Source organism: Bufo bufo, chromosome 5, assembly GCF_905171765.1.
Source record: "Bufo bufo chromosome 5, aBufBuf1.1, whole genome shotgun sequence".
Taxonomy (NCBI): domain Eukaryota; kingdom Metazoa; phylum Chordata; class Amphibia; order Anura; family Bufonidae; genus Bufo; species Bufo bufo.
The window spans coordinates 240,420,927-240,447,572 of NC_053393.1; the positions used below are offsets into that span (position 1 = coordinate 240,420,927).

At 41.8% G+C, this 26,646-nt stretch overlaps 1 protein-coding gene across 1 annotated transcript in view; it reads left to right on the forward strand.

Annotated features, from left to right (window-relative positions):
• The first annotated feature begins 1,827 nt into the window (after positions 1–1,827).
• LOC121002484 (calcium/calmodulin-dependent 3',5'-cyclic nucleotide phosphodiesterase 1C-like) overlaps positions 1,828–26,646 on the forward strand; it is a 233,207-nt gene continuing 208,388 nt past the window's right edge. The window contains exon 1 of the mRNA XM_040433936.1: positions 1,828–1,985. Coding sequence (XP_040289870.1) covers positions 1,901–1,985 — 85 coding nt within the window. The 5' untranslated portion in view covers positions 1,828–1,900. The remainder of the gene's footprint in view (positions 1,986–26,646) is intronic.

Here is a 26,646-nt window from a genome sequence, read left to right on the forward strand (position 1 = left end):
ATAGATTCCTAGTATCCAGGGAAGCTGGAATGATGGCTGCTGATTCTACTTCCTGTAGGGGTACAAGTCGATTTCTTTGTCCTCCTGGGAACGTGCACTCAGCACTTTAGTTCCTTCTGCTGCAAGAATGGTTCCTCTGTGGAGGCGGGTCACTCCCCTCTGCTGGGTGGATGTCTTCCCTCTCAAGACATGAGGATCAAATCCAAGATGACTGATTAACCCCTGTTTTGCCACATTGCTGCAACTGATGCAGATTCACACTCTCCAGCAGTAAGTAGAGATAAAGTCTCTTGTAGGAGGTTTTACAGATGGGGGGCCTTTAATAGTAAGGCACAGAAGTATTGGAATCCTGTTCATGATGCCAATTGCAACGTGCTTCCCCCCAGGGCTGATCGTGTCCCAGGTTTACAAGAATACTGAGTGGTGTGGTGCGGCAGCAACAGTTTTCTGTGTGTGTCATGGTACTCCGACTTGGATACCATCGCTCCCCAGGGTTAGGCTCTATAGCAATAAATTGTGAGAGTAATGTTGGAGGTGGAGAAATAGTCGAGTCCAGACTTTTATAATTTCAACACCTTTACTTGGATCTACTTGCATCTGTACAAGAAGTGGTGTTTCCCTTTGCTCCAGCAGGTTTTGGCATAAACTGGCATGCAAACTTGAATATTCTGCTTTCTCTCCCTGCTGTGCTAAACTTGGCTTTAGTCTGGTCGCTGGACTTCAGGGCTGTTCTGGTACTTTTGGAGTGGGGTGCCTTTGACTTTTGACCCCCTTGCAATACTCTGTCTGTAAATCTGTAAGAGTCAGGGCGATTCTCCTCTCCTTCAACTCTAGACAGACTAAGACTAGACTAAGACTGACTGAAAACTTCCTGTGGTTCCTCACTTGGTAGGAAACCGGGACTGGTCCACTTAGGCCCAAAAGGGGGAGAATAGAATGGTAAGTTCCATTCTATCTAAAGATCTCTCTGTCATACAGGCAGCCACCTGCTGGCGAACCAGGCATATAACATGTAATACAACAAATAACAGTTACATAGCAGAGCATGCACAGTGTAAGAGGACCTGGAATAAATACACAGATGACATTATGGTTAGCCCATTAGAGACAGTTGCAGGGTGTAGGAATGGTAATACCACTGTGAGGTATTACACATTTATCATGTAGTGAAAGTTAATACAAGTCACTTACTAATGTATAGTGATTGTCCATATTGCTTCCATTGCTGGCTAGATAAATTTTTCCATAGCATTATATAATACTCATTTCCAGCGGTTACGACCACCCTGCAATTCATCAGCAGTGGCTGTGCTTGCACACTATAGGAAAAGGCGCCGGCTGAGACCATGGGATCACGCATACACAGCAGCTCCTGTCCTGGCCACTTAGAATCTGCTCTGCAGCAGTGGCCACAACCTCTGGAAACAAGCAGTGTATGATATGATGGAGAAAGGAAGCAACATGGACAATCACAATACATTAGTAAGTGTCTTGTATTAACTTTCTCTACATAAATGCCATTTGCTGAAATTAGACAACCTCTTTAACCTGCAGATAACTGATGGATGCTGTTTTACTACCAGCGATAGTGTCCCTAAAAGTGGCCATAAATGCAGTGGCAGACAATAAAGGTGACACCATTGTGCCCACTCAGGACTCATTAGGTGTGATTACTCTGTGTGTCCCTCAGCACTTGTTACATGGCAGTAGCATGGCAGTGACAGTCTCAGTGGGAGGAGATAGTGTTGGGTGCTTTTCTCACAGTCACTGCTGTCTCTGCATTAGGAGATGTGTGAAGTGGGGTGTAAGTACTGCCACAGGCAGCACTACTAATAGCCAGCATTGAATCTCTGCTGTTACAAGAGGAAGAGCCATTGCAACTAATTACTAAGTGGGGACAATGACCGAGCCCAGCAGCCGAAAAGAGGGATTTAAAAAATGCAGGAGTGCCACTTTCAGCATTGACGGCTTTAGCTTTACCATAGGTAAGAACTTTATCATTATCATTTTTATGTTCTGTTTTACGACGCTTTTATGATTGATGCTTAGTTCTTTGTCTGTCTGCTTTACAGTACCCAGCATAAGCAGGGAATATGCTTTCAGCTTTATACATTAGTGCTGCCAGATGCAGGACTAGAGGATAAACCAGAGAAAACCTTAAGGAAAAAAAAAAAAAAACCTTAAGAAATCCTTGGTAAAGCATTTCAAATGATACCTGATCCTAGGTGTGTGGCACAATAACGTGATGAGGAACTTTGCGAAGTTTTCCTAAAGAGTACTATGTTAAGAAGGGCTTGTGTACATTTATTTGTAGCTGATATGTTTGTGTGTATGTATTAAATGCCATGTACTTGTCATATGGATCTGTAGTGCTTCCAGAGTGTATTATATGGTAATATTTCTGTCCATATATGATGTTTGTGTGTATACTTTTAAATTTAGAATATATTTACTATCTGTCACCTGTCATTTTAAATAGCAGTGTCCCATGTGTATTGTAAGGTCCATAAGGAGATGGTTGTTGCCTAATGAGTATGTACATATTATATATATATATATGTATATATTAAACAAGATAGATAGATAGCAGTGCCATATCCTTTGCCTGCCATTTATTAGCTTGAACTGTTGCTCTGACATATTTTCCGGGCCATGTCTTTCTAGTCATTGGGTAAACAGATAATCGCTCTTTTGGGATAAGCTAAAGTTTGATTCCACCAGCCGGGCGTTTCCACCTGCCTTGCATACTCTGAGCTATTCATGTTGGATTAATTGGGTTGGCATCCACTGTCAAACCTCTATTTAAATTGCCTGCTTGTTCAGATCTCATTATACCCTTGTAGAGGTGTCACCCTGACTCCTGCCTGCTGCTTCCCAGGCTGTATGATTGCCTGATAGACATTCACTATTTTATATAAGGATCTTCTTGAAATAAGTCATTATTGTAACAAGCAGAAGGGTAGACGTGCCTGCATGTACTGTACATGGGCTTTACTTTAAGTGACTAGATTACCCGGAGCATGCATAGATTAATGTTCAGACTCATTTGGCTGTACTTAGATCTGGGCTGTTCAGAATATGCCAGTGTTGTTTCATGCTGTTACATAAAGAGGATTTATGCTCTGTGATTTGCAGCCATTCATTGGAATAGATTGAGATCTTTAGAAGAATGTGATATTTGATAAGACAACTTAGCATTAACTGTCTATGATATTCGTTATAAGCGTTCCTCCGAAGCTTGCAGGATGGCTTCTGTCTAACCCTCTTTGAGCTTTATGTGCACCATGTACTTCATGTGACAGGTGAAAGATCTACAAATGAAATGTTCTCTCTAGACGAGATGCTGTAGCGGTGCCAGGGGGCACAGGAGACATCATCCTTTATGCTACGTAACAATAATGACGGCTGGAGTCCTTTTGTGCGCTCAATACATGTGCCCGAAAAACACCAGCGTGATATAACAATGTGTGAGATTGCGTGTGATCACAAAGGCATTGCTGCAATTTTTTGGGCAAATATTTCTCCAATGTTTACAAGTTCAATCTACGCTTTTGTTTCCACATTAAACTGTACTCAAGGAAAAGCCAGCCACTTGTTGTCACAGTGAGTTCCCTGCCAGAAATCCTGTAATAATGCAGGCTGCAGGAAGTGGACCAGCGTAATCTACAACAACCAGTCCATGAAAACATCTCCCAGAGGATTACGTCATAGCTTACAGTTTGATCTTACTTCTCGAATCGTTGTATTGTTTAGGTTTGGAGAACTCATGAGTGTTCTTTGGTTACGTAAAACATTTTTGTAAAAATCCTTTTCTTGTTTTATGCAGTTTTAAAAAAATTATAGAAATACCGTAATAATGAACTTTACCATGAAATAATATTCCCACTTTTCAGACAGCCATCAAAACATAAAAAGCAAACACACATACATACACAGACTGAAGGCACACTATTGTAAACCTGATGTAAAGACTCAAGGCCACTTGCTCTACAGTATTATGTGCGGAACATGTATTCCTATTGCGTTAGGCGTATATTGAAAATACAATAAAGGATTTCAAATACACATCCTTAAATTGGCAAATAGAGTACAAGTGTGTATCATAGGTGACAGTATACATTTGGAAATGTGGGAATGTGACACCAAACCACCTTCTTTAAATAAATATGTCATATCTACTATCAAAACTAGTAGTTGAAACAAAAAAAAAAAAAGGAACCAGAACTGTCAAAAAATAAACAGTTATAATTGCAGTGAAATGATGGTTTAGAAGCACTTTAAAGAGGTTGGTCCACCAACAATATTTATCAGCCCTGCACAGGGATACCCACTGATCATGAGAACAAGGGTCCTTGAGTCCCTTGTTTGAATGGAGCGATAGTGCATATGCATGCCCACCGCCCCATTTATTGTGTATAGGACTGATGTAGAAAGCCGTACTCGCCAGTCCTATAGACAGTGATTAGAGTGGTGGTCATACATGTGTACAACCACATATGAGATGGCTATATAAAGCGACATATTAGGGTCTGTATAATACTTGCAATGCGTAGACCCCATATGGTTCTACAGAAGCAAACCCTATGGATATCAGTAGGAGTAAACATTCAGTAGAACCACAAGAGTATCTCAGCCATAATTGGAATTCCACAGCATTTCATTGGAAGAGTAGAAGCTATCATAATATAATGTATTTCATTAAGGTCCTAATAAGGTTTATTCACTGAAATAATATGTAAGGAACGCTGTAAGACAACATTATATGCAAATTATTCAGGAATATAATTGCTTAAAGGAACCTGTATGGTTTATGCTGCCTTCTCTGTGGATTTCAGTGGTCTGTCACTTAGTACTTGACATGGAGTACTTTTTCAGTACTCATAAGTTAAACTTTACTGTGTGCAGGCAACAAGGAGTCCACTGTGAAGTAGGAGTCCAATACACTCATGATTTGCAGGCTTAACCTTGGCCTCCAGCTGCTTATCGACATGTTTCTCCATAATAATTCATACAGAGGAACCTGTCATTCAGTGGCTGGAGGGCAAGGTCATCAAAGAACACAGTGGACTCCTTGCTGTAGCAATAGCTGTTTTAATGCACAGTTTAACCTGTGAGTTCTTAAAAACCCCTACAAGACTGCTAAAACTCTTAGCATTTGCAGCAGCTACACTACAGGAGAAATTAGTGTTAGTACCTACTAATATAAATGGACAATGGTGTACAGTAATGCATAGATTCGTTGTCCACATGTCCTTTTAGATCATATTGCCAGGAGTTTTCTGTAGTAGCAAATACTTTAAAGTCTAAAATATGTGGTATTGTAAATCATATACCAATGAAGATATACAACCCTAGTTCCCAAAAAGTTGGGACAATGACATGTCTACAATTTTGTAGCTTCCTTTCTTTTTTAACAACAGTCTGTAAATGTCTGGGAAGTGAGTAGACCATACTGGAGATTTGGTAAAGGAATGTTGTCCAATTCTTGTCTGATGTAGGATTCTAACTGCCTAATAGTCCTCGCCAAATGTCTTCCTCACCAAATGTGAATGGTGAAAGGTTTGGGTTGCAGGCAGACCAGTTAAGCACCTGGATTGTTCTTCTGCAAAGCCATGCTGTTGTGATGGATGCAGAATATGGTTTGGCATTGTTTTGCTTAAACATGCACTTAAAGACACGTGGCCTGGATGAGAGCATATATTATTCTAAAACTTCTATATACTGTTCAGCATTCATAGTGGCTTTCCAAATGTGTAAGTTGCCCTCGCCATAGGCACTAATGCAACCCCATACAATGTGAGATGCAGGTTTTTGAACTGTGTCCTAGAAGACAAGCTTGATGGTCCCTCAGCGTCCGTGGTTTCCAAAAAGAATTTAGATTTTTTATTTACCTGACCACAGAACAGTTTGCCATTTTGCCTCAGTCCATTTTAAATAAGCTTTGTCTTGAGCAGTCCTAAAACTTAGTTGCAAATTGCTCCTCCAGCTGTTTTTCTTTTTTTTTAGTGTCATTTTTCTAGCATTTTGTTGCCCATCTTCCAACTTTTTTGAGATGCGTTGGTGCCATCAAGTTCTAAATGGGTTAAAATATTTTTGGGATTTTAAGACTCACTTTGTAGCAGGACAAGATCTTCTTTAAAAGTGCCTGCATCTTATAGTCTGCAGTCAGGGTGGTCCAGAAGTGCTAGATACCCCTGACTCCTTCCTCAGCTCACTAGATCAGTGAGAAAGGTGTGCTCCTGCACACTACGCTCTCTCTTCTCGACACAGATCTATGTAATCAGTGCAGGCAGGAGATGAAGATTGTTCAGCACATGGAGAGAACTATGAGAAACACAGGCCTCCTCATGCTGAAGATCCCCAGGCATCAGGGATATACATGAAAGCTGTGACTTAGCATAGCTAAAAGACCTCTGATGATGTCATCAGTGGGAGTAGTCAGACTAGTAAGAAGAGGACTACATAGTGGGTAACGTGTGAAGTTTATTGTAAAGTTGATACTTCTATCATGTGACCACATGCTCCATCGTTGTTCCAATAGTTAAAAGATGACACACTAGTATAAACAGGAGCTGACAGTAAACTATTAAACTCCTCTACCATAGACTATTAGAGTTAGTGACATTGACCCCTCCACTTCATTAAACTTTAAATTACAAAAAAAAAAGTATTTCCTTATTTCCTTTTGTCTAAACCTGTGGTGCGTTTTAAGGTCAGATGCATCTTATAGTCTGGGAAATACATTTATTTAGATTTCACACAGTGTCCCAACTATTTTGGAATTGGAATTGTAGATTGTAGTGTATATGGGGTCCTCTAGATTGCCGTAGGGGAGCACCTGATAAGCAGGTATTGACTTTGGGGGATAGCTGAGCAGTCATTAAGTGCAAGGGATATCTCTTTCCACCTTGGAGATTAAAATTGGCCTTTGGGAAGTGTGGAAGAAACAAGTCATATATCTCCATAGTAACGTTGTGCAACACATTAAAAAATAATGCAGGATGGTTACAGAAAACTCAGCATTGTAAGATTTCAAGGCTGTTCACAGATGAATTTAATGCATCATGGCTCTAATTACTTGCCAATTATAATTTTGGTTTGGAGAATTGAAAGGCAAAAGAGAACTTAAGTTTGAACGTGTGATCTTCATAAGGCTTTTAAGAAACTGTGTGTGTGCGTGGTGGTACAGGTGGCATTTGCTGTAAAAAAAATACACTGATATGGGAGTCAGTCAGTAATAAAAGAAAAAGCAGTACATTTTGGATCATTTAGTTTTAACACTAAAAATTATCTTAGACCGTTGAAGCAAAACAGGTTATTGTGGATAAAATCTGGTGTAAGAACAAGCTACGTTGTGCCAGTTTCTGCAAATGACATGACTTGTCTGAATTCCAATGTACATTGTAGTTTAAAGGGAATCTTCAGCCCTGGAGACCTTTTTTACAGACCCCACAGAGAGGCCAAGACCCACAGCGGTATGATCTTCGTTGGTGGGTTCCAGTTCCATCGCTGCCCCGCAGTCTGTTTAGGTTTCGGGTCTCTCCCCATGGCAGAATCAAGTTTGACACCGGTTTACAATGACTGGCCACAACAGTGACGTGTCACCCATGCTTCATGTCACTGGGTTTACGTGACACATGGGTGAAAACTGCAGAGTCGGTGGGGCACCGATTGGATTCAGAACCCAGCAGCGGGGATAAGAAGATAAGTATGATTACCACAGTGGGGGGTCTGTAGGAAAGGTGAACACCCCTTTATGGGGTGGTTATGGCAAACCTTCTCTCCCTGGCCTTTGCTGCTTCACTGCTCTCCCAACATGTAAAGTTCCATTTTGAAGCCTCTGCAGCCAATCACTGGCTGCCGTGGTGACCTGCTCGCCTTGCTTCAAGAAGTGACGCAGGTCAAAACAGAAGTTTACATCCTGGGAGAACAGTGGAGCAGCTGAAGGTGGGAGGAAAGGAGCAAGGAGCTCCAACTTCCCCCTCCCAAAGATCCACAGCTCCTTTAAATCATAAATTAAAAAGACTGGTAGACATTTTGTTGAGAAAATCATAGCATAAAATGCTGTGTTTTTTTATTAGCAGATTTTACCTTCTGCATTGCAAACTTTGCAAAAATTTAAAATCTACACCACAGGTCGAGTAATGTGTACATTCATTTGCGGAAGTTTTTTGAAATCTCATCCACTTTGCTGCTATTGTAACATTCTGCAGATGTTCCGCACATACTGTAATTCTGCTGCAGATAATCCACAGAATATCTGTCATATGTAGCAATAACCAAAGGCTTGAAGGGGCAATGGCAACATATCATCGTATTCACAGTTCACATGCCCATATCCCCTAAGGATCTGATCGGTGGAGGTCTAAATGATCATACTAGAGATCTCATGCACCTGTATGGAACGGTGAGTTTAGCATGTGCGCTGCTTCTGTATTCTGCCATTTTACGTTAGTTTAAGTAAAAAGGCCACTGGCGAAAGATACGACTAATTCATTAGGAGGTATTAGGAGCTGCATTCAAAATTCTGCTGATACCCAGAACTTCCAAGATCAGATAACAAAGTATTAGGGGAATGACAAGTTCTAATAAGTGCCTAACAAGTTATGACTGAGTTGAGGATTTGTCATGAAGAAGTTTAGTTAAATTACTTGAAGTCATTTTATAACATGTTCAATACTAAGGGAATCCTAAAGAAATGTCCTCTTGGAAAGCTTTGAGCTTTAATGGGTCCATCAGAATCCCTTACAAGATTGATCATAATAGAAATACTCTGTAGATCTTTCATATTGATTGTGGCTCCTGTAAAAATGGTAGCCGTGCTGCCAGTGTGAACAAGGCATTATACAAGCAGTTTTTGGAAAATATTTATTTTAATTACTGAATGTTGATTTTGTAAGAGTGAGCTTACAGTTTTTAAGAAGGGTGGACATATTAACAATATAAACTGGTTTCCGAAGTTTTGGAAACAGGATATGGTAGGGACGTAAACAGTTTTCATAGGACCACATAGCAAAACTTGTACACATGTGACAGTCCCTCCCAGCAATGGAAAGCATAACACACCATATTTCTGATGAATTTCCTTTTTTCTTTATTAAGTGGAAGAAATTGTAACCCTTACATAGGCAGTGACCAGGAACGGGTTCGCTGACACCACTTTTAGTGCAGTGGCCGGGTCAGGTGGATAATATATCCTGAATTTGTTCGTGACGCCAATTGGAGCGTGCACAGGGTATTATCCCAGGGCCCTTCCAAGGTGTTATAACGCACGGCCCAGATTAGGAATGCCAGAGTGGGGTAATGGCCTATAATGTCTTTGTAGGATAGTGATAATTGTGTCACAGTGTCTTCTACCTAGGTACGGCCGGACTCCTGGCTCCTGGCTCACTTGCAATAAATTTGAGTGTAGTGATAGTAGGAGTAATAGAGGAATTTTGCAGAAGAAATGATGTCCAGACCTTTAGATGAAGTTCAAACGTTTCTTTACTTGAAATAACTTTCATCCAAGCAGTACACAGCCTTGGTCTCTTGGTCCCAGCAGGTTTTGACAATGATTAGCGGGAATGAGTACTTCTGCTTTAAATGTGGAGCTTGCAGGATAAAACGTCTGCTTGGTAGTTCTGTAACTGTGGCAGGATTAGCTTCTGCACTTATCTGTACCTTCTGCTTTATGGGGACAGACTAGCTGAGGAGGAATAGACTTCTCCTAGGTCTCTGAACTTATCTCACAGATGCTTTCTCAGGGGATGCTTTCTTCCTGGAACTCTGGAGTTTGTCTGTAGTTTCTGCTTTTCTCATCCAGCTGAGCTGAGGGTGCTCAAGCTGGGTATATGGCCAAGTCTCAGCTGATACTAGGTCCTTGCTGTCTTCCCTATGTAGGGGTTCTCCTGGACACTATCACACAGCCTTCCCCTAGCAGGGGGGAGGCTACACTGACTCTAACTTCCCTCTCCACCCATGCTGCAGGATGTGGGACCAGCCCACCTCTCCACAGAAGGGGAGCTGAGCTGGAATAATCCATTCCAGCTCAGATATACAAAAGTGTCTCTGCCAATGTGTTGCTGCCACCTACTGGTAACCAGGCAAATTGCAAATTTAACCTGGATTTCTATGCACATTTGTGAAAGGCATAATATAAATTACATCAGAGGACAGTATACACTCACCTAAAGAATTATTAGGAACACCTGTTCTATTTCTCATTAATGCAATTATCTAGTCAACCAATCACATGGCAGTTGCTTCAATGCATTTAGGGGTGTGGTCCTGGTCAAGACAATCTCCTGAACTCCAAACTGAATGTCAGAATGGGAAAGAAAGGTGATTTAAGCAATTTTGAGCGTGGCATGGTTGTTGGTGCCAGACGGGCCGGTATGAGTATTTCACAATCTGCTCAGTTACTGGGTTTTTCACGCACAACCATTTCTAGGGTTTACAAAGAATGGTGTGAAAAGGGAAAAACATCCAGTATGCGGCAGTGCTGTGGGCAAAAATGCCTTGTGGATGCCAGAGGTCAGAGGAGAATGGGCCGACTGATTCAAGCTGATAGAAGAGCAACGTTGACTGAAATAACGACTCGTTACAACCGAGGTATGCAGCAAAGCATTTGTGAAGCCACAACACGCACAACCTTGAGGCAGACGGGCTACAACAGCAGAAGACCCCACCGGGTACCACTCATCTCCACTACAAATAGGAAAAAGAGGCTACAGTTTGCATGAGCTCACCAAAATTGGACTGTTGAAGACTGGAAAAATGTTGCCTGGTCTGATGAGTCTCGATTTCTGTTGAGACATTCAAATGGTAGAGTCTGAATTTGGCGTAAACAGAATGAGAACATGTATCCATCCTCTGATGGCTACTTCCAGCAGGATAATGCACCATGTCACAAAGCTCGAATCATTTCAAGTTGGTTTCTTGAACATGACAATGAGTTCACTGTAGTAAAATGGCCCCCACAGTCACCAGATCTCAACCCAATAGAGCATCTTTGGGATGTGGTGTAACGAGAGCTTCGTGCCCTGGATGTGCATCCCTCAAATCTCCATCAACTGCAAGATGCTATCCTATCAATATGGGCCAACATTTCTAAAGAATGCTATCAGCACCTTGTTGAATCAATGCCACGTAGAATTAAGGCAGTTCTGAAGGCAAAAAGGGGTCCAACACCGTATTAGTATGGTGTTCCTAATAATTCTTTAGGTGAGTGTAAAGGCTCTTAAGAGATAGTAGCGGGGTAGAGGCGTGTAGTAACATAACTCTGGGGTGTTACACATACACTGCAACATAACTGTACATTGTTGGAGCAGTTCAAGTGTATAGAGCGACCACACTGACCACCTTCTATAAAAACTTTTTTTTTTTTTATTTAAAAAATCCAAATTTTATGTAAAAAAAAACCAAACTATCACAGATAAAAATGTAGCTTAGGTTTGCTTCAATTTATAAACAAACTCACAGTGGGCGGATGACGCTATACAATGAAAGCAAAAAAATCTTTATTGTTTATCTATTAAATTAAAATGGGGCAATAAAAAGGATACCCAATATAACACCCAAGAGTGATGATATTGATAATGTTGTTGGTATCCAATCTGAATCACCTACAGTGGGATGCGAAAGTTTGGGCAACCTTGTTAATCGTCATGATTTTCCTGTATAAATCGTTGGTTGTTACGATAAAAAATGTCAGTTAAATATATCATATAGGAGACACACACAGTGATATTTGAGAAGTGAAATGAAGTTTATTGGATTTACAGAAAGTGTGCTATAATTGTTTAAACAAAATTAGGCAGGTGCATAAATTTGGGCACCACAAAAAAGAAATGAAATCAATATTTAGTAGATCCTCCTTTTGCAGAAATTACAGCCTCTAAACGCTTCCTGTAGGTTCTAATGAGAGTCTGGATTCTGGTTGAAGGTATTTTGGACCATTCCTCTTTACAAAACAGCTTTAGTTCATTCAGGTTTGATGGCTTCCGAGCATGGACAGCTCTCTTTAAGTCACACCACAGATTTTCAATTATATTCAGGTCTGGGGACTGAGATGGCCATTCCAGAACATTGTACTTGTTCCTCTGCATAAATGCCTTAGTGGATTTTGAGCAGTGTTTAGGGTCGTTGTCTTGTTGAAAGATCCAGCCCCGGCGCAGCTTCAGCTTTGTCACTGATTCCTGGACATTGGTCTCCAGAATCTGCTGATACTGAGTGGAATCCATGCGTCCCTCAACTTTGACAAGATTCCCAATATTTTACTGTAGGTAGCAGGTGTTTTTCTTGGAATGCTGTGTTCTTTTTCCTCCATGCATAACGCAATTTTAGTTTCATCAGTCCACAGCACCTTATTCCAAAATGAAGCTGGCTTGTCCAAATGTGCTTTAGCCCACCTCAAGCGGCACTTTTTGTGCTGTGGGCGGAGAAAAGGCTTCCTCTGCATCACTCTCGCATACAGCATCTCCTTGTGTAAAGTGCGCCGAATGGTTGAACGATGCACAGTGACTCCACCTGCAGCAAGATGATGTTGTAGGTCTTTGGTGCTGGTCTGTGGGTTGACTCTGACTGTTCTCACCATTCGTTGCTTCTGTCTATTCGAGATTTTTCTTAGTCTGCCACTTCGAGCCTTAACTTGAACTGAGCCTGTGGTCTTCCATTTCCTCAATATGTTCCTAACTGTGGAAACAGACAGCTGAAATCTCTGAGACAGCTTTCTGTATCCTTCCCCTAAACCATGATGGTGAACAATCTTTGTCTTCAGGTCATTTGAGAGTTGTTTTGAGACCCCCATGTTGCTACTCTTCAGAGAAAATTAAAAGAGGAGGGAAATTTACAATTGACCCCCTTAAATACTCTTTCTCATAATTGGATTCACCTGTGTATGTAGGTCAGGGGTCACTGAGCTTACCAAGCCAATTTGAGTTCCAATAATTAGTTCTAAAGGTTTTGGAATCAATAAAATGACAACAGTGCCCAAATTTATGCACCTGCCTAATTTTGCTTAAACAATTATAGCACATTTTCTGTAAATCCAATAAACTTCATTTCACTTCTCAAATATCACTGTGTGTCTCCTATATGATATATTTAACTGACATTTTTTATCGTAACAACTAACGATTTATACAGGAAAATCATGACGATTAACAAGGTTGCCCAAACTTTCGCATCCCACTGTATATGGCCTCTTTCAGTGTATATAATAATATATAGTATGATATAATACCATATAGTATGATCCCTTTATACTATGTTCCCCAATACAACCGGTACTGGAGGGCAAACAGATGGGACCTTGTTAACAAGAGAGGTTCCTGCTGATGATTTTATCCAAAAGAATAGGCTGTCAGATAGGACTTGATATAGACACCGATGGGATATCAATGCATGCCTCTCTCAATAAACAGCATTGTCCCTCGGGTGCAGAAACTACAGTCAAAGGAAATGAGGTACGGACATAAGTGGAGCAGCAGATATCTCTTTCTACTTCAAGCTGCTTCCCGGTGTTCCGCTCACATACATTGCTGAATGAATAGCAGAGGAGAGCGAGCACGCTGCCCGTATCCCTGAACTTTCTCCTGCAGATACTATGTTGCTCCAGCTGTCAGCTGGTAAGTTAGTGACGTTCTCTATACAGAATCAGGCTCAACGGGTTTCACAGTTGAAGGACGTATCATCAGGAGCCCTACTGTTTACAACAGATTGAAATACAATATCTAGATTACAGTAGATCAGCAACATCGCGCTTGCCATCTCGGTCAAATGGCAGCGCATCCGGCACTGGGGCAGCCGTGAGGAGCCCGCCAAAATTAGGAGTATTTGAATTATCCCAAGTCCAGCCCATCCTGCAGTTAACCAATCCAGGGGGAGAACCCAATGTATAGGGAGTTCCCGCTGTCACTAATATGGAAGGTCCAGGAGAACAGAGAAATACTCCTCAAAGTAGTCCTCAAAGTAGAAAGAGACCTAAGCGGATCAAAAGATGCATGGGGGACCATGCCAAATTAGCTTTATACAGTCAGGTCCATAAATATTGGGACATCGACACAATCCTAACATGTTTGGCTCTATACACCACCACAATAGATTTGAAATGAAACGAACAAGATGTGCTTTAACTGCAGACTGTCAGCTTTAATTTAAAGGTATTTACATCCAAATCAGGTGAACGGTGTAGGAATTACAACAGTTTGCATATGTGTCTCCCACTTGTTAAGGGACCAAAAGTAATGGGACAGAATAATAATCATAAATCTAACTTCCACTTTTTAATACTTGGTTGCAAATCCTTTGCAGTCAATTACAGCCTGAAGTCTGAAACGCATAGACATCACTAGATGCTGGGTTTCATCCCTGGTGATGCTCTGCCAGGCCTCTACTGCAACTGTCTTCAGTTCCTGCTTGTTCTTGGGGCATTTTCCCTTCAGTTTTGTCTTCAGCAAGTGAAATGCATGCTCAATCGGATTCAGGTCAGGTGATTGACTTGGCCATTGCATAACATTCCACTTCTTTCCCTTAAAAAACTCTTTGGTTGCTTCTGCAGTATGCTTTGGGTCATTGTCCATCTGCACTGTGAAGCGCCGTCCAATGAGTTCTGAAGCATTTGGCTGAATATGAGCAGATAATATTGCCCGAAACACTTCAGAATTCATCCTGCTGCTTTTGTCAGCAGTCACATCATCAATAAATACAAGAGAACCAGTGCCATTGGCATCAATACATGCCCACGCCATGACACTACCACCACCATGCTTCACTGATGAGGTGGTATGCTTAGGATCATGAGCAGTTCCTTACCTTCTCCATACTCTTCTCTTTCCATCACTCTGGTACAAGTTGATCTTGGTCTCATGTGTCCATAGGATGTTGTTCCAGAACTGTGAAGGCTTTTTTAGATGTTGTTTGGCAAACTCGAATCTGGCCTTCCTGTTTTTGAGACTCACCAATGGTTTACATCTTGTGGTGAACCCTCTGTATTCACTCTGGTGAAGTCTTCTCTTGATTGTTGACTTTGACACACATACACCTACCTCCTGGAGAGTGTTCTTGATCTGGCCAACTGTTGTGAAGAGTATTTTCTTCACCAGGGAAAGAATTCTTCGGTCATCCACCACAGTTGTTTTCCGTGGTCTTCCGGGTCTTTTGGTGTTGCTGAGCTTACCGGTGCGTTCCTTCTTTTTAAGAATGTTCCAAACAGTTGTTTTGGCCACGCCTAATGTTTTTGCTATCTCTCTGATGTTTTTTTTTTTTTTTTCAGACTAATAATGGCTTGCTTCACTGATAGTGATAGCTCTTTGGATCTCATCTTGATAGTTGACAGCACAGATTCCAAATGCAAATAGCACACTTGAAATGAACTCTGGACCTTTTATCTTCTCATTGTAATTGTGATAATGAGGGAATAACACACACCTGGCCATGAAACAGCTGAGAAGCCAATTGTCCCATTACTTTTGGTCCCCAAACAAGGGGGGGGCACATATGCAAACTGTTGTAATTCCTACACCGTTCACCTGATTTGGATGTAAATACCCTCAAATTAAAGCTGACAGTCTGCAGTTAAAGCACATCTTGTTTGTTTCATTTCAAATCCATTGCAGTGGTGTATAGAGCCAAAAATGTTAGAATTGTGTCGTCCCAATATTTATGGACCTGACTGTATATACTGTATCTTGTTGGCTTTATGTATTTTATCCACAAAAAGCAAGGATGTCCTCATGAAGACAGATAGACCAAATAAACACACAAAAATGCAGTATACTGTATATCTGTATCATCATTTTTTTACTTCTGTTTTCATATATGTTTGTATATGCTATTATCATTGACAAATTAATGGCCCCTTAAGATGGATAAGTGTGGGAGTTGTCTTGCCCCAATGCAAAGTGAACGGATAGATATCCATATTTACCTCAATTATGGAACACCAGTATGGCAAATAGAGGGCAAAGGTGATATTAAGATAATCTATCTGGATATGAATGATACATTGGTATGCATGACAATATGACAACCCATGTTGACCATAATTGCTCAATGAATACTGCCGCAAGAGAGATGATAATAATTGATATATGTTATGAGAGAGAACATGATGACATGGCAACAGTTTAGAACGAAGTACAAGATCAGAAGCACCAGTGGTTATCAGGCTCTTTAGCAAACACTAGAACTTTGACACTGAGGCGTCTGGGAAAAGAACTGAACCACTTAAATACCTGCAAGAGAGCCAGGGTTTTTCAGTTAGGTCACCTGACCTAACCCAGCCCGTCCAGGGAGTGATGGTGCCACCCCTAAAGCAGGGTAACATAACACCAGCCGAACTCAGGCTGTGTCCAGGGCTAAATAGAAGCTGTGGAACGGAATCCTCAGAAGCAATATCACTTATACAGAGTGTCCCGGACTGCAGCGGTAATCGGGAGAACAGCGGCGCACTGCAGCCGCTGTTAAAAGCTCCTTCCCTATATACAATGGCAGGAAAACTATCCTCAATGAACTATAAAAAGGAGGTGAATGAGATATGGTCATTTAGCCCATTGGGGCGTGCTGTCCTAAGACGGAAGATTCATTGTGCCTCCTTTTGTAGGAGACGCTTATCCAAATCACCCCCTCTTGGCGATGTCCTGATGACTTCAGCACATTGTAACCTAGTTAATCCTGAGGTCCCTGCATGAAAATCCGCCACATGGCGTGCAATGGGGGTATCTGCCCCACTTCGGACGTCATTGAGATGCTCGCCAATTCTTCTCCTAAATTCCCTAAGCGTCTTCCCTACATATTGGGTACCGCAGATGCAGGTTACCAAATAAACAAGGCCTGTGGTCCTGCAGTTGGCGAAGGTTCTAATATTGTAGATAGAACCTGTGCGGGTGCTGGTAAAGGTCCTCCCTGTTTTGATGGAACTGCATGCCATACATTTTACAAGGGGCCAGTAGGCAGATTGCGGAGCCATTGGGAAGAGTGAGGGAGAGGTTCATAAAAGCTGTGTACAAGGAGATCACAAATATTTCTGCCTCGATGGTATGTCCCACATAGGGATCAGCCTTCAGGATACCCCAAAACCTAGATAAAATGGTTCTCACTGGGCCGTGTGCATCATCAAAGTTTGCAATGATGTGAATCTGTCCTGACGGAATCATCCCGTGGACGTGGGTTGAGCAGGGATCCCCTGTCACAGCTGGGGGCATGTTGGTATGCCTGATGGAGAACCACAGCGGGATAGCCTGGATGCCGAAACCTTCGCTGTAAATCTGCAGCGACTAAACGAAAGTCCTCCATGGAGAAGCAGTTGCGTTGTACCCGTAGGTATTTCCAATAAAAAAGAGAAGGGTTCAGCTTCCAAATAACGTGGAATCTTTTAAAAATTCAGTGCAATGAAACCATAAACATCCCGTCCAACACTTTTAGGGATACCACGCTTGAGGGCCGACGGATGACAACTTTGCCAGCCCAGAAGGCTATTTATGGCAGTCTTTTTGCAGAAAAGCCTAGTTCCAATGTCACCATTCATCTCTCTGTAAATTGTTAGGTCCAAAAATGTAGAAAAAAAGTTAGAGGGATGACATTCAGACGTGAAGAAAAGCCCCCAATCATTATCATTAAGGTCCCAAACAAAGGATGTGACGGTTTCAGCATTCCCTCTCCAGAAAATGAGCACATCATCGATGTACCATAACCACAGCATGTTCGACGATGCCTATTTCCTTATAGTGTCTCCAAAGACCACTTCACATTCCCAACCACCCAGGTAGAGGTTGTTATAAGTGGGGGCAAGGGGCTGCCCATGGCCACACCCCTTACCTGGAGGTATATTTTGTTGTTAAAGAGGAACATGGTGTGCTCCAATACAAATTTCAATAGTTGGAGCAAAAATTGGTTATGAGGTCATAGGTGGGTGCCACGTTCCTGCAAAAAGGACATCACCATCTCACATCCTTTCCCATGTGGTATAGAGTTATATAGTGCCTCCACATCGAGACTTGCTAACATAATGCCTTGGTCAACATGGAGGCCATTCATCTTTTTGATGACCTCCATGGAGTCCCTTACATATGAAGGCAATGAGGTGACGAAAGGTCTTAGGATCTGGTCCACATACTGTATGTACTGATGGGACATGTTAGGCTCTCAGTACCCAAAACAATCGGCCTTCCCTTGAGTGGATCCAGACCTTTATGGACCTTAGGAGGTGCATAGAAGAAGGCCATGCAGGGATGTGCGGGTAGCAGGTGATCCAGTTCCGCTTTGCTGATAAATCTTGACTGGAGCATTATATTAAGAATGGCCTTCACCTCCCTATGATACGACGATAGGAGCCTGGCAGGGAGGAACTCAGAGCCGGAACGGTCATTGAGAATGTTTGAACACATCTCCGCATATTTTTCTCGATCCAGAATAACTATGTTTCCTCCCTTGTCTGAAGGCTTAATCACGATCAATAAATCGCATTCTAAAGCCCTTAGTCCCTTTATCTCTGCGCTCGTTACATTGCTTTGACCAAATTTTTGCCCCACCGAGGATTGAGCTGGTCAGTGACTACCTGCAGGAAGACATCTATCGGGGTATTGCCCCCCCACGGGCAGGTTCTTAGATGAAGGCGACGTTAGATTGGTAAATGGCCCTTCACCAACCCCCCTATTACCCTCCGTCCACATGTCAGCCAGTGTTTGAACATCTGCCAGATCTACCCCCTTTTTCCTTATCCAGTCATTTATTATTGGGAATAAATGAAAAATAAAGTGCACATATTTTATACGACACAAAAAATTATGTAAAATTATCATATTACTTAGGTCTCTTTCAGAAAAGTGTGTCCAGTGAGGAAAACACTCTCTGGGTGGGAGCATGATTTCCCATTATGAATCGCATGGCATTATAATGATTTATAATGCTGTGTGTCTCTGCATGACCTTGCATCTACTGAATTAGGGTTCATGTACATGGATCGGATGCGGACCCATTCATTTCAATGGGGCTGAAAAAGATGCAAACAGGACACCGTCAACTCTGTGTTTTGATTGGATCATGATTTGAGGACCGAAAAACATTTATGGCCGTGTGCATGAGTCTTAAACAGCCTGGGATACTAAATCTTTATAATACAGTGTTCATCTGAAAGAGGCCTCCACAACTCCAAAATTATGCTAGAATTGCTCCAAATCTCCAAAAAAAAGATAATGGCTTGCTTTCTCTAGGGGGAAAGCATCAGGGAATATAAAATGGTCACTGCTCTACTAGCACACACAAAACCCATCCTAATAACAAGATGCAGTTTCTTAGCCCTCCTAACTACTCTTGCTATCATAAATTATAATCTTACATACAGCTGATAAGATATGTAGTAATGGACCAAAGTGAAAGTACAGAGAGGAGGATGGACTGGTGAGGAATATGTCTAATGAGCAGAAGCACTTTTATGCAGTCTGAAAAAAAAAACTCACCTTCTCCTGGCTGTGACGCTCTCTGCTGCGATTGGACAATGCTACAGCCAGGGAGAAGGAGACGCCCACGGAGAAAGACTCAGTCTCCTCCTCATTGTTCCGATGCTAAAATTAGCATACCAGGCGGGAGAATACAACGGGGGCCACAGCGGATGAATGGAGCGGCGCCCAGAGAAAATAGTCCAATAAACAATGATGGAGGCAGCATGGCCGGTCCAAAAAAATCCCTTTATTGGGAGCCGCTTAAGTGAATCAACGTGCAGAAGGTTGTTACGTTTCGGCTAACACATAGCCTTTATCAAACACCAAGTGTAATACAAAAGATCCTGTTTAAAAACCCTCAGCCACTCCCACAATCGCGGTCGTGGCCAATTTCATATTCAAGTGGCAACTCATTATGTCTCAGGTGTGTGTGTATACGTGCACATCGTGACATCAGAACATAGATCCATATAACACATAAGATCCGGTCACATACATAACTTCATGTTGCACGCTTCCAGCGCGTCCCTCAGCATCCAGTGCGCATGTCCGAGCAGGAGGGGTCATATGCTCACGTGTCCGTCATGAGTCACATGATCACGGGCTAACACGCCCATGTGATCACAGTGACGTCAGAGCTCCTCCCAATCTCCACCCCGTCAGCGCCCTGTATCCAGGGACGCGCAGAGGACTGCCCACCCTCGTTCATGTCGCCTGTGCAGCTATCCCATGTAAATGGGCCGGCGATCATAGCCGAGGGGGGCCAATTCCTCAGTCGCGTGGATCATGAAGCAGTGTTGGCCGGAATAAAAACCAGTGAACATAAGTGCCTGGGAAAATAGTGAAAAAAAAAATCATCAATTAAAAACACTATACAGATTATAGATTTCTCCATATGTCACTATGGTCACCTACATACTCCCCACATGGAAATCCAGATTCATCCCAAAGGGCTGGAGTGCCCTCATTTCAAAGATCCACTTCAGCTCTTTTTTGCATAGGATCCGATCCTTATCTCCCCCACGTCTCATTTTGCCAACTGAATCTATGATTCGGAACCTAAGCTGGTTGACCGAGTGTCCACGCTCCAAGAAATGTTTTGCCACAGGTTTGTCAATTTGGGCCCTTCTGATATTACTCTTGTGGGAGTTAATCCGTTCACGGGCTTCCATTGTGGTCTCACCTATATAGATGAAACCACAAGGGCATGTGATCATATATATTATATCACATGATCGGCATGTAAATTTTTTTTTGATTTTATCAGTTTTACCACTGTAGGGATGGGCAAAGGTATCTCCCTTCACCATGTTGCCGCAGTTGCAACAGCCAAGGCAAGGATAGCACCCCAGCTTCCTAGGCTCCAGATACCTTTGTCCATCCCCCCGGGGTTCCCCAACCTCTGTTTTTACCAACTTATTGCATATGTTGGCACCTCTTTTATACGCCATCATGGGGAAACTCTCAAATTCAGTTATCACAGTTATAGCAACCCTTTCTGTAGAATATGCCACTCCTTACGTATGATACGTGCTATGTCTCCACTATTGGCTCCATACGTGGAAACAAAAGGGATCAGTTTCTGATCCCTATCCCTCTTCTTTCCTTGGAATGTGGACTCCCGGTCAACAGCCCCCACCCTTTGTGAGATCCTCTCCACTAACTTGCGCGGATAACCCCTATCCAGGAATTTCTTCCCCATCTCATCCACTCTCCTCTCAAACAGCTCATCCCCCAACACCACCCGTCTCACTCTCAACAGCTGGCTCCAGGGCAATGACTCCACCATCCGTCGTGGATGATTGCTGTCGAACTCCAGTAAATTATTTCTATCTGTGGGTTTATGAAAAATGTCTGTCTTAATAACCCCATCCCTAAGAGGTACCATCACATCCAAAAATTGCAGCGCGACTGGTGAGACTGTCATGGTGAACTCTAATCCAGGTACCATATTGTTAAGGTTCTGGAAGAACACTTGTAGTTCATCATGCGAGCCACCCCAAATTACAAAGATGTCATCGATGTAGCGCCACCAACACCGAGCCCCCCCAAAGAAGGTTGACCTATAGATAAGTTTGTCCTCCACCTCTGCCATGAACATGTTGGCATACGTGGGTGCTACGTTCGAGCTCATGGCCACACCACGTAGTTGTTGATAAAATGTGTCCCCAAAGCGGAAGTAATTCCGTCTCAGGACCACCTCTAGGAGCTGGAGGACAAACCTACGGCCACCCGGGGAAAGCCCGGTGCCGGCCAGGGCCACATCAACGACATCTATTCCAAATGTATGCTCAATGGAGGTGTATAGTGAGACCACGTCAAAACTAACGAGAAGAGGGTGGGAGAGTAAGCTCAAGTCCCTTAACCTAAAAAGGAAGTGGCTAGTGTCCCTAATGTAGGAAGGGGTGCTGGTGGCATGGACACGCAATACTCTGTCAAGAAATATGGCTATGTTGCTAAAAATTGATCCCCTGCCCGACACGATCGGACGGCCAGGCGGATCGACCAAGCTCTTGTGAATTTTGGGGAGAACATAGAACAGAGGAGTGGTGCTAGACCAGAGAAAATAGTAAGTGCAGTTAGATCCCTGCACTATGCCCTACGTATCCTGATTCTTCGTTTATACAGGTGAAACTCGAAAAATTTGAGTATCGTGCAAAAGTCCATTTATTTCAGTAATGCAAATTAAAAGGAATTGCATTAATGCAGCTTAAAATTAGAATTTTGTGAAAAGGTTCAATATTCTAGGTTCAAAGTGTCACACTCTAGTCAGCTAATTAATCCATACCCCCTGAGCAAAGGGTACCTCAAAATTGTGACTTTGGGGTTTCATAAGCTGTAAGCCATAATCCTCCAAATTATAACAAATAATAGCTTGAAATATCTCGCTTTGCATGTAATGAGTCCATCTCATATGTTAGTTTCACCTTTTAAGTTGCATTACTGAAATAAATGAACTTTGCACGATATTCAAATTTTTCGAGTTTCACCTGTAATGTCTGGACCCATGAAAGGTCCTCTTTAAGGCTACATTCACACAACATTGAGAAACGGCCTATTCAAATGGCCAATGAACAGCGGCCATCAAAAAATAGAGCGTGTCCTATTTTTGGCCATTTTCATGGCCAGACAGACCTCATTAAAATAAATGGAAATGTTTTTAATTTCTGTTTAGAAGTGTACCTATCTAATGCCTGTTAAAACTGGGTACACTGTAAAAAAGGGCCTTTCAGTGGTTCAAATAAAAAATAAATCTCAACCACTTACACACTTGGGGACACTTGATTCTCACTGGAGGCAGTAGGACCTGATGAAGGTCCTGCCGCCTGAGGAGTGAGTTTTTTTTTTGGGACTATACTGGGGAAGGGCATTAACTATACTGGGGGGCACAAAGTGGAGCATTATACATACTGGGGGATACTAAGAGGAGCATTATATATGTGCTGGGAGCCACTAAAAAAAGCATTATATACACTTAGAGGGGCATTATTCATACTGACGGCACTAATGGGTACAGTTAATGTCCAGGGTGCACTATGATGGACATTCGGTATACTGAGGACACTGCAGGGGTTAGGTAAAAAAAAGGACAATGAACTACATCTGATTTTAATGGCTGTTTTTAAAACAGATACACAATCAGAAATTGGATGAACACACAGGGGGACATTTATCAATAATGGCGTATTTTGCACCCAAAAATACTAACGTTACAAATAAAAAGTGGTGATTTATTTCACCTCATATATCAAAAGGCGTACGGCGCTTGTAAAATGTGACTTTTTAAAATATCAACTTTATTATCTCTTGATTATCTTCTCTCGATTTGCGACATTTTAACACCAATAACACTAAAATGAGACTTTTTTAAACTGAAATGTGCCATTTCAGCCACCCCCTGTGCAGACTGCACTTGCGAATTTTGAAGCATATTTGCAACTTTTGAAGCATATTTGCGACATTTCCAGTAGTAAATTGCAACTTTTGTCTCAGACTCGGGACGTTTTTGTCATTGTTTTCTTCATGTTAAATTGCAATTTACTGACAAAATCCTGTTTAGCTCATTTATATCATCCTGTTTTATTACTTACTGTTACTGTTACTTATCAACTGTTCCCATGCGGAGTTAGTTCTTCTTTTCATAAATGCATCTTTCTGCCATAAATGCGACTTTTTACACAAAGCACCACCACATAAGCTGGCTTAATTGTCCACAACAATTTGAGCTATTTCTGCCGATAAGATGATGATAAATAAGGTGTAATTTGCGCCAATTTGATAGCCCACTTTGACATTTACTCATTTCTGGCGTGATTCATTCTTTGTGGTCAAAATTCTGGAGAAAACAGTTGATATACAGTTGCAAGAAAAAGTATGTGAACCCTTTGGAATGATATGGATTTCTGCACAAATTGGTCATAAAATGAGATCTGATCTTGATCTAAATCACAACAATAGACAATCACAGTCTGCTTAAACTAATAACACACAAATAATTAAATGTTACCATGTTTTTATTGAACACACCATGTAAAAATTCACAGTGCAGGTGGAAAAAGTATGTGAACCCCTAGACTAATGACATCTCCAAGAGCTAATTGGAGTGAGGTGTCAGCCAACTGGAGTCCAATCAATGAGGCGAGATTGGAGGTGTTATTTACAGCTGCCCTGTCCTATAAAAAACACACACCAGTTCTGGGTTTGCTTTTCACAAGAAGCATTGCCTGATGTGAATGAAGCCTCGCACAAAAGAGCTCTCAGAAGACCTACGATTAAGAATTGTTGACTTGCATAAAGACAAATTGTCTATAAATGGAGAAAGTTCAGCACTGCTGCTACTCTCCCTAGGAGTGGCCGTTCTGTAAAGATGACTGCAAGAGCACAGCGCAGACTGCTCAATGAGGTGAAGAAGAATCCTAGAGTGTCAGCTAAAGACCTACAAAAGTCTCTGGCATATGCTAACATCCCTGTTAGCGAATCTACAATACGTAAAACACTAAACAAGAATGGATTTCATGGGAGAATACCACAGAGGAAGCCACTGCTGTCCAAAAAAAACATTGCTGCACGTTTACAGTTTGCACAAGAGCACCTGGATGTTCCACAGCAGTACTGGCAAAATAGTCTGTGGACAGATGAAACCAAAGTTGAGTTGCTTGGAAGAAACACACAACACTATGTGTGGAGAAAAAGAGGCACAGCACACCAACATCAAAACCTCATCCCAACTGTCATGTATGGTAATGGGGGCATCATGGTTTGGGGCTGCTTTGCTGCGTCAGGGCCTGGACGGATTGCTATCATCGAAGGAAAAATGAATTCCCAAGTTTACCAAGACATTTTGCAGGAGAACTTAAGGCCATCTGTCCACCAGCTGAAGCTCAACAGAAGATGGGTGTTGCAACAGGACAACGACCCTAAGCATAGAAGTAAATTAACAACAGAATGGCTTAAACAGAAGAAAATACACCTTCTGGAGTGGCCCAGTCAGAGTCCTGATCTCAACCCGATTGAGATGCTGTGGCATGACCTCAAGAAGCGATTCACACCAGACATCCCAAGAATATTGCTGAACTGAAACAGTTCTGTAAAGAGGAATGGTCAAGAATTACTCCTGACCGTTGTGCACGTCTGATCTGCAACTACAGGAAACGTTTGGTTGAAGTTATTGCTGCCAAAGGAGGTTCAACCAGTTATTAAATCCAAGGGTTCACATACTTTTTCCACCTGCACTGTGAATATTTACATGGTGTGTTCAATAAAAACATGGTAACATTTAATTCTTTGTTTGTTATTAGTTTAAGCAGACTGTGATTGTCTATTGTTGTGACTTAGATGAAGATCAGATCACATTTTATGGCCAATTTGTGCAGAAATCCATATCATTCCAAAGGGTTCACATACTTTTTCTTGCAACTGTATTTGGCGCAAATCAAAATGCCATTTTTTTTGGTGCACTTTACGCCATAATTCTGGTGCAACATGCTTAGTTTATTGGAAAACACGTGCATTGTCTCTTTCAACCAGAATTAATTAAACACTCATGACAGGAGGGTAAGTGACATGTCTGGATGATAAGAAAATGTTCGATTAACTTTGGCTTATACTAGTCTGGAAGATATTAAGCGCTCTAGATATCCATATTAGATACAACAAGTATAGATGTTTTTCAAGCTCCCTGCAGTCTTTTCAATGACTGGTAAAATTAGCACAATGTACCCTGCTGGCAAAACTTTATTAGCTTATCCTTGTCCCAAAAAGGATCAATATTTATGATGAATTATTTTGAGTCTATAATAAAGCTGTAATGTTTCTAAGAGAACTGCCATATAAAATGTTGGCGGGTTAAAGGGGCTTATTTATTGTATGCTTTACATATCATTTTGCAATTGATTTAAATACCATTTTCTGTAACATAGTCCAGCCATTCAGCAAATTAATGTAAATGCATTGAGATGCAGAAAGACATCAAGATACTAGATATCCATAGAGTATTGTTTTTACAGCACTTGCTGTGACCCACTAGTTCACAGTTTAGGGGTTAAATGCTATGATTCACTGCTAGCATTATCAAATGGTTGACTGTTAGAGTTGTTAGGATGTTTGCTGAAAGGTTAACTATGCAACATCTGTTATACAAGTGGTTTATGTAATCTGATTTATGAAGGCTGATTATAGGTAGGAAATAGTTAACTGTCAGTTCTTTTGAATAGTTGCCGGTCAGTGAGCCTTACTCATTTCCCTTGGTTAGAGGGTCTACTGGTCTACTGGTAAGCAGGTCTGATGGGAAAACCTGTTTTGTGCATGCTGCTGTTGGTGAGTAAGCCAGACAAGCTAAAACAGAAGAAAAGAAGACTTCTCCAGAAATACACCATTCCGGTGAGTGAAAGTTGACAGAAAAGATACTTTGGAACTAACTTCTGAGGGAAAGAAGCATTTCATTTTTGCAGAAGGCTGAGGAGTGAGGACCATTTAAGGGGCTTGCATGGCAAAGTCAGTAAAGGTAATGCATGCATATGGCTTTACACTTACTGCACATAGTATGGTTTATATTGCTTTGGAGCCATCTGATCTAGGACTTCACCCCGCAGTTTGGCATTGCAGAAAAACTTTAAAAAATTGCATGCTTATGGTCAATAAGGAAGATTGCTAGTATCTACAAGTAGACTCAAGGAGAACCACCATCACTGCCACCTCTTCTACACAACCTTTTAGAAAAGCCTAC